Source organism: Camelina sativa, chromosome 5 (genome assembly GCF_030686135.1).
Source record: "Camelina sativa cultivar CO46 ecotype springtype chromosome 5, ASM3068613v1".
NCBI lineage: Eukaryota > Viridiplantae > Streptophyta > Magnoliopsida > Brassicales > Brassicaceae > Camelina > Camelina sativa.
In genome coordinates this window covers 4,178,461-4,188,159 of record NC_141884.1, presented here as the reverse complement: position 1 = coordinate 4,188,159, position 9,699 = coordinate 4,178,461, and the positions used below count along the sequence as shown (strand labels likewise).

The 9,699-nt window shown below is 28.6% G+C and overlaps 1 protein-coding gene across 1 annotated transcript; it reads right to left on the bottom strand.

Annotated features, from left to right (window-relative positions):
• Window positions 1-6,200: 6,200 nt before the first annotated feature.
• LOC104785420 (large ribosomal subunit protein uL10z) lies at window positions 6,201-8,294 on the bottom strand. Its single transcript, XM_010510632.3, has 4 exons — window positions 7,784-8,294; window positions 7,581-7,649; window positions 6,565-7,056; window positions 6,201-6,482 (listed from the first exon to the last, which is right to left on the bottom strand). The coding sequence occupies exons 1-4, from the start codon at window positions 8,039-8,041 to the stop codon at window positions 6,345-6,347; spliced, it is 957 nt and encodes a 318-aa protein (XP_010508934.2). The 5' UTR covers window positions 8,042-8,294; the 3' UTR covers window positions 6,201-6,344.
• Between the last annotated feature and the right edge of the window lie 1,405 nt (window positions 8,295-9,699).

Below are 9,699 nucleotides of genomic sequence, written 5' to 3'. Positions count from 1 at the left end.
TCGTCATTTAAAGAAATTGAAACTATAGGTTAATTAGATTAAATTTTGTGATTCTCTAATCATTTTTAATGAAAAACCTACCAAAACCAAGTCATGGTCCATTTTTACTCTAGAGAGTATTTCTGCTTTAATAGTATAGATACTCTTTCAACCGTATGTTTACTGTTTGATTTGGCAATAAATAAATAAATTAATTACAACCTTAATTCTGTATAATCTTTTATTAAAAATTGTTTAAGGTTTCTAAATAAAATTAAAGCAACCGATTTTTTCTGTTGTAAGGTTACGCCAATTTCGACAAAAATAATAAACTCAATTTCGAATTTTGTTTATATATATCTCATGTATATCCTCAATTTCTATTTTAGGAAAGGTGAAAAATATTCTTTTAAACAAGTAATGTAAGTTTTAAATATTTTCCTTCTATATATAAAAATAATTAATTAACTCATTCCTCTTTTTTAGGGATCCTTAATATTTTCTTCTTCAACCTCACTTTCACATACTTTATACTCTCTCTGTATCATAAAGGATGATGTTTTAGGATTCTCACCAGGATTAAGAAAACAATTAATGGTGTATTGTTGTTAATTCAAAACAATAAATGATGTACTACAAAGTCTTTAGTCGTGTGTTTTCTTTTCTTTTCTACCATTTGACCTGGTCATTTAATTGTATTGCATGTATACATTTAATAGTTAAGTATTGTAAAAGCAAAATTATTAAATAGTTATTTGATTTTGAAAATAAAAATGCATTAACTACACTAAGAAAATCATCCTTTTTGATACAAAATAAAATTCTAAAACATTATGTATTCTGATACAGAGGGAGTAACTGTTTAGTTCTTCTTCATCTCATGTTCTTTTTAATTTTGGGAAGTTTTTACTTTCTCAATTTCTTCAATAAATTTACATATGTTGAGGCTTTGGTTCTATTTATCTCAAAGGTTGTGATTACACTCATTCTCATATTTTGATTTGTTATGAGTTTTTTATTTTTGACAATCTTTGTTATGAGTGTTTGTTTATGTCCTAATCATGATTTTATGAACAGTGAGGAGATTGATATGTATGTACTTCTACATGGTTTGGGAAAAGATAATATGTAAAGGTATTCTTATACTTTCAAATAATTTTTCTATATCAAACAATATTCAAGAGATATAATCCTTTAATTTTTTTTGTAAAATGAAAATATTTCCAAGCACCATGATAATTCAAATAATCTTTTGCCAGAGCCAACTTATAATTAGTCTACATGTAAAAGTAGCAAAGTACAGAAGAAACCCCCTTTCAAGATGAAGGGGATGTAAATGAAGTAAAATGAAGCAAGATGTGTTTTATAGTAGCGGAAGGAATCATTCCTAGATTATAATCTTAGATCACAACAGTATTTTCTTTTTTTCTGTAAAGGGTGATGATGATGTATATTACTAGGTTTGAATAAAGATTTGATTTACTAATGGTGATGTATTAGTAAAGGTTTTAATATATTTTTATTGAGATTTTTATATATATTTTAAACGATTTTTGCTATACAAAATATAATAATTACTAAAACATATTTTTTAATTAATTAAATAAATTAGTAATACGAAAATTATATTTAAAAAATTTTAAATATAATAATTTTTGGAAATCAATTATAAAAATTGGCATTAATTTTAACATCATTACTTACAATTGATACAAAAATTTAACATCAATTATAATAATTGCTACCAATACTAATATCAGTTATATTATTTGATACAAATTTAACAACATTTATAATAAATGATACAAAACTTAACATCATTTTTTACAAGTGATACATATTAACATCGATAAAAATAACTGATGCAAATATTTTTTAAACTGATGCAAAATATTTGCATCACCAAATAATAAATCACTTTTATAAATAATTTAAAACTTATTTGCATCAATTATACATGATGCAAATATATAAAATAAGTGATGTAATACTAACTTGGTAAGCTTGGCTCCAGTTGGGTCCTTCTTGTCGACACTCTTGTGGGGAACTACGTAACCATACAACTACAGGATCATAATAACCACAGATCACTTAACCAAAATTCAAGTTAGTATGGGGCATGTACCCCACCCAATGATACTGTAGATCCGCCCCTGATAAAAACAAAATCTGATACTAAATCTATAAATAAGTTTATAAAAGGAATTTAGTTATTGCTATAATCGGCATCTTATCTTGCCGATTAGTTGTTGCTATAATCGGCATCTTATCTTGTTACAATTTAGTTACCTCTCTTCTTCACATGATGATCACATTTTTGTTGTTGTTGTTATTTATTTGTTCTTCTGTTTCTAAGCAATGAAATCATCTAAATCAATTAATGGACAAAATCTGTTTAGTAAAAAATGAAAAAGAGTATATTAGCTAGTTATTCGTGCAAAATGGTAGTAAAACTAGAAAGTAAGTAACTATTTTACCTTCAACAATTTTTTCTGAAAAATACTACGAGTGATCAATTTTATTATAAGAAAACATATTGTATGTATGAGTTTTTAAAAATTTGTATAATAAAAGAAAAAAAATGACAACTATCTGCAAATGGAAATTTCCTTGACCAAAATGTTGTTTATCCTCTCTTTTAAAAAGTGGGTTAGTCACACTGTGGTTAGAAGAAATGCGATTGAATTATTGATGATCAAACGTGTTCGTTATTAAAAGACAGAGTGCCTTCGATTTAGAAAACGACACATCTCAATGTTTGTTCATCGGATTCGTTAGTATAAAGTTTTATCATGTGTGTAATTTTCTTCTTTTCTTATTTTATGTTGTATCAATGGGAAAACAAACGGGTTTTAGTTATATGCTTGTATGTGGATAAACTCATAAATTAGTAGTATAAAATAAAAAATAGTAGGAGGAGAGAGTCAACAAAAGTTGAGCTATCAAAAACAAGATTCCTGGTAATGAAGCATGTCTCCGGCCGCACTATCCGACCATTATCCATTCCTTTCTTTCTTTATTTTGATTTTTAATCAAGAAACCAAAATAATAGTATAAATTAAATGATTAGCAGTAATTAATTTGGGTGTTGTTACGGAACAAGGCTTCTACTCCAAGAGGTAAAAAACCTCAGTTTTATTAAATTTATAAGGGGTTTAGACTTTTAGTTGAGCCTCCTCTAAAAAAAGTAGTAGTAGTATTTAATTGTCTATACTTAAATCGAAAATATCAAATACTAGTAAAAGACGACTTCAACAGACAACGATACCTGAACAATCAATTACAGTAGTATATAATTTTCCTTGGTAGTTGTATGAATTTTCAGTACCTTGTGTTTTAACTTAATAGTAGATGGAATGATTCGGATAAAGTTTGGTATGGGAACACATCACATATCACAGTGCCTAAATTCCTCAATAAATGCCGGAATTGAGAAGATATCAAATTATATTTGCATGTGGATGAGATCAAACTCCAATAACACATATAAAATTCTTTTGATGGGACATTCTTTTCCTAGCTATATTTTTATATTCTCTCCTGATTTTCATACAAAATAAAAAACCTCTTAAATAATCTAAATATTTGATTAATCCAATTGTAAGAACACAACTAGTTGCTAATGGTTATATCGTTTCGAAATCACCACCAATTAGCTAAATTTACGGTATTTTGTTTCATTCGTGCTATATATTTTGTGTTGCTTAGGTATTTTTACCAACTTGTTTTCGTCAATCCATGTTGTTCTCTCCATATAAACTTCCTTTTTTTTTGACAATCATTTGACAAAAGCATGCCTTGTGTTTTATTGTTTTAACCGGATGGAAAAGCATGTCTATCCCCTTTAATTATTCTTTGAACTGTTTATAAAGAAAACGTAAGATTTTGATTAAGTTAGTACGAAATTTATCATGAAGATATGCAATTTTTTAAATGTGTTTTTATATGATAAATAGGTAATATCCCGCGCAAATACGCGAGTTATTGTATAATAATATATATTAATTAATTAAATTTTATTTGATAATCATAAAAAGATAATACAAATTAATTTAAATGCCATTAACATTTTTTGATTTTTATTTATTCAAATCATACAATATCAAAATATTTAATTTTTTTTTAAATATAATCATACATACATTATACATATCTGTTAAAGTTATTTGTGTTTTTATTGTTCAATTTTGATAATAATTTTCATAGTATTTTTAAACATTTGAGTAATAAAATATTATTAGTAATAAAAACAAAATTTTACTATATAAATTAAATATATAATTTAAGTTTTTCATACAAACTAACACATAATCTAAAGTATTTAATAATTAAAAACTATACTATTATGAAAAATACATATTTCCTGTAAAATCATATGAAATACAATCAAAATTTTAAAATAAGATTCCCCAAGATTTTTTTTATATATATTCCACTTAGTTTAAGATATATTGATAGGTTTAGTTATAATTTTTAATCCTTGTAATAAAAGCTAGATAGAAAAAAAATCAATTTGTTTTTCTATATAGAAAAATCTTTAAAGTACATATTTGAATTAAATTTAAAAATAGTGATTTTTATATCATTGTATGTTGAATCACAAATTGAATATAAAAATTATTATTCTAAAATAAATGTATTACAATTTTGTTGGATGTACGTGAGAGTTAAGAAAAATTGATTTGATAATTATATTACAATCTTTTATATTCCCCTTAATTTAATTTATATTGCTAGAATTTGTTTTAATTTTTCATCGTTGTAGTAAAGATAGAAAAAAAATAAATATCAAATTACTTTTTTATATAGCAAAATCCTTAAAGTACATATTTGAATTAAATTTTAAAATAATGATTTTTATATGTTGAATCACAAACTAAATATAATGATGAGTATTCTAAAATATATTTATTACAATTTTGTTGGAGGTAAGAAAAATTAATTTGATAATTATATTACAAAAATTTATTTCATGAGAACATTTCAAATTTGAAGAACAAAATAAATATACATGAATTTGTAAGAACTAAACAAACATCTCAAGTAAAGAATTAAGATGTTTTCTTTAGCTTGATTCCCTTGAGATGGTTATAACCAAAATATTATTATGGTCATCAAAATTTTATCATACATATTAGAATACATATGTATTTTAAATCAAAATAATATAAGAAAAAAAGAAGTACATAAAAAAAAAAAGAAAAAAAAAAAGTAAAATATATAGTAAACAAAAATCTAATCAAACCCTTAATTGGGTTTTCAACCTATGCAATAACATTATAAAAAACTAAGAAAATATTTAGGATTTGGGATATGGTGGAGGAGGATGTGAGAATAATTATTTATAGGATAAAAAATGATGGAAGTTACATTTCTAAAATAATTAAATTATAAGAGTTACAATTATAATTAATAGTATGTTTAAATGAAAATGAATGGAGAAGAAAAAGTCAAATCACAATTTATGTAATTTGAGTTACAATTTAGTAATAAACAATGAATTTAAAGTATGCATTAATGTATATGATTAAATGTGTTGTTTAATTAAAAATAAAATTTTAAATTTTTAAAAATGAAATGTCAAATAGACCAATAAGGAGAGCGTGATGTGAATTATAAACCAGAGATTATATTATAAGTGAGGTTTGGTTTTCAAAACAACCATTTGAAAACCCATATGCAACCTTATAGAAGACCCAAAACACCAACCGCGGTTTTACGAGATAAGCTTCAAATTCTAATTTACTCGATTTTGAATTTACTAAGAATCATTATCCCAATTCGTAATTTAGAATCGAGTAATTTAAAATTTGAAGCTTATCTCTGTTCTAAACCCAAAAATGCAAACTTTCACTCTTCAAGTTAATAGTCTCGAGCAATAGGTTACTTTAGATTAAGCAAATAGTCAATATTCATACTTACATTACATTATCATCAAACTTAACAACAATTATAACATCAATGAATAAACTTCGTATCTGGCAACGTCTTCATTGGATTCCTTCAATATATAACAACAATTATAACATCAATGAATAACACTTAATGAAGATCAACCCAACATTCCCCTGTTACATGAAGTCAACAACAAATTAAATCAAATTCTCGACAGAACACAACCAACCTGACTCATAATAATAGTAATACTATATTTTAAAATAAATCAAAATTAAAAGTATAGATAAACATCATTTAAATACGTGTACTAATGAATGAAACTCTAAACCAGAATAGGAATTTTTTATTAAAAAAAACAAAATAATCCACAGTGAAATTATCTCAAAGTCAAATTTAATTTATAAAGGTTCAATCATTAATTTAAATGTCATAAAAAGATGGCAAAAGCAAGGAGCGGCGTGTTATTATTAGCCGAACAGATCGAATCCCATGTCTTCGTCAGACTCTTCTGCAGCTTCTTCCTCCACAGCTATCGCATCAGCATGTCCACTTGAATCTCCTCCTGAAACTGGTGCAGCCGTAGCAACCGCAAACTTGCTTGGATCCTGAAGAACCATGCAAAAATTTTACATTTTCATGACTACTAATCCCAAAAATCTGAAAACGCAAAACGCTAATGGGACAAACCTTTAGGAACTCCTTCACATTCTCTGCCTGAGGGAAAGAATACTCAGTAGCTAAGGCAACAGCAAGAGCATTCTTGTAAGCATTGAGGAACATGTGAGTCGCAGCTGCTAAGGTTGGGTAAGAGATTGCAAGAGAAAGTGCGGTGATCATCGAGACACCAGCTGCAAACTTCTCAACAAGGTCGTCTTCAGTTAGGTTAAGCACTTCAGGGTTAAACACTGAGCCATTATCATAGACTGACTCAACGACGAGGCCATAAGAGAACGGCCTGATTCCAAGCTTGGCTAAAAGCGCAGCCTCGGATGAACCGACTTTGTCACCTTTCTTGATGAGCTCCACAGGGGTTATTATCTCAACCGTACCTTTGTTGATTTTTGTTGGAATGTTAAGCACCTGGAAGAAAGAGGTCTGTGAAGGGTCAAGACCAGTGTTTCCTGGTTGCACAACCACATCAATTGGAGCGACTAAACCTACACGAGCAGGAGCTCCAACCTGTCAAAAACATGACAAGGACTTTCTCATTATAACATAAATCAATCAAACAAAATAAAGGGGAGCTACATAATGTGAGCATAGAGGTTTTGAATGTGTTGCATTTCAAGACAGAACAAAAGGGGTTTTAAATATCAGTTTAAACCAACATACAAACTTTTGTCACATTACTAGTCAATAACCTAAAGCAATAGGTTAGAGGATGATCATATACTAACCAAATCATCAATTAACAGTACAAGCTGTGGAGTAAACCCAATCAATATTCAAACACACAAAAGGGAAACTACAAATTTAGTCTCCTCAAAGCTCAATAAACCAAAATAATATCAATTACCCTATTGAACGTGGCTGCATTTTAAGCAAGAGAATGCATATGATTCCATTTGATCAAACCCCCAAATGCAAAATTTTCACTTTCCAAGCTAATAATATCGAGCAAGATAAATCATCAAACTAACCAAATTTGCACTATACTAAAACTTAACAACAACAATAACATCTAATGAAGTCAATAAACAAACCTTGTACTTGGCAACCTCTTCACTGACTTCCTTCAAGTCACCTTTGGTGAAGATCAACCCAACATTCCCCTGTTTCATACATTTCAACAACAACCCAAATCAAACTCTCCACTTAACAAAACCTTATCTTTCATCAAAGCAAACCAAACACCAATACTTTAATCCAAATGAAAACAACTATCCAAGAGGAGAGAAATTGAAACCTGAAGAAGAGGAAGGAGACTGAGGAAAGCTTGATTGCCAGTTTTGTCAGCATGAATCCTCACAGATCTCTTCATCATAGTGTTCTTCCCCATCAGAACAACCGAGTCACCTCGTAAGCCTTTCCGAATGTTCTGAAGCTGAGTGGATCCAACATTATCAGCCGCAACGACAAGGATCTGAGGGTACTCATTAAGAAGCTGACAAAGCTTCGAGTCGTAAACGATCTTTTTCTCCGCCTTTGTTGCTTTAACCGCCATTGCTACTTAAAATGCTAAACTGAGTTAGAAAACCTAAATTTTTGGGTAGAGAAAAAACGAGGGCCTAGACGAAGCTGGAGCTCGTACAAGGCGGACAGCGAAATGGCGCCGTCTCTTTAACCTCTGTCACTGTTTTTTACGAGTAAAGAGAGAAACAAACAAACAAAAAACTGTGTACGATTGCGACAGGTTGAAGAGAAGTTTTAGGTTTATATAGTTTCCGGTGTACGGAAGGTTTTAACGATTAGGGTTTAGTTTGTGGGATGACCTAGATCTAACGGTTTATATTTGTCGGATTTGTGGTAATACGCGATCTTTATCTAAGTTGGGCTTGAGTTGTGTGTCGAATGAGCTTTTTAGCCCAATATTACCATTGATTAAACGTTGGTGCGCATAGTGCATACTTAAAGATTCATAATCTTTACACATGTTTGTAATTGTGAATTATCCCTTTTGGCGCAAGATCCTTACGCCTTAGAATTCACACATATGGTTAGATAGAGAGCATCATGAAGTTTAAGGACCTTGAGCGTAGAGAGGGTGTGTTGGAATGCAGAACATAACATGGTTCTTTTTAGGATTTGGAAACACACTTGGCATGGCTAAACGAACTTTAATTTGTTTACTTCTTTCTCCTTTTTTTTTAATGCTTATTTCCTATATATATATTAATCTCATGTTTGAGACGCTAACTTATTTAGCTCATTCGCAATATGAGAACCAATTATATGAAAAAGAATTGATCGTGAAGCTGAAGCCTCTACTTTTTTCTTTATGTATTTTCATTTATTTATTATGAGAAAGTTATAAGCCAGCCCAAATATAAACACTACCGAAGAATTTTTAGAGATCAATCGTTAAAGTGTCCAAAACAATGAGAATGCTCGCCTTTTTTAAAAGAAGAGCATGATGATGATGATGTGTATATAGGATACTCTTTGAATTTAAACCATGATTACAATTGTTGTGGATTCTAATGTATTATGCTTTTTCATATATGTTTTGCAGTTAGCTCTTGGGAATGAATTCAAACGAAGAAATATAAACTTAAGTCATATTATAATTGTATCCAAAACTGGCTGATTATAAAATGATGACAATCAATCGCACAGTTTAACCAAAATTTTCAATAAAGATTAAATAACAAATATTTATCCGAACACTTTTTTTAGAAAAAGAGGAAAAGACAAAGAAATATCAAACCATCTTGCGAATTGGTTGTAATAATGACAATACAAAAAGTTGTTGAAAAGAGAAAAAGAAGATAGGGAGTGCTAAATATAAATTCTTTTATACCCTACAAATATTAAAAGATAAAAAGTGAAAAAAAAAAAAAAGATTTATTTTAAACGTTAACAGAAAACAGTAATTAAAACGAAAAAGTTCGGTCAGCATAATGGCACATCCCCAATTTTGAAAATTATAAATATGATTACGCTTAATTTCAGAAAAAGTTAAAAGTTAGAAGTTAAAACCGGAAATTGTTATCACAAAGTTGACCGTAATCTAGCTCTAAATCCTGTGTTTAGGGGAACAAAGTTTGTTTTTCAGGAAAGAAATATAAATTTTAAAATAAAGAATCCAAAAATCTTATGGGAAAATAATTACACTGCAACCTATGAATTAGGATGTGATTGTATTTTACAAGTAAATATCTC

Coding starts and splice junctions, on each gene's coding strand:
- LOC104785420 (XM_010510632.3), bottom strand. CDS start 8,041: ATGGCGGTTAAAGCAACAAAGGCGGAGAAAAAGATCGTTTACGACTCG. Junction 7,057..7,580: donor AAGAGGTTGCCAAGTACAAG/GTTTGTTTATTG, acceptor TGTTTTTGACAG/GTTGGAGCTCCTGCTCGTGT. Junction 6,483..6,564: donor ATGTGAAGGAGTTCCTAAAG/GTTTGTCCCATT, acceptor ATGGTTCTTCAG/GATCCAAGCAAGTTTGCGGT.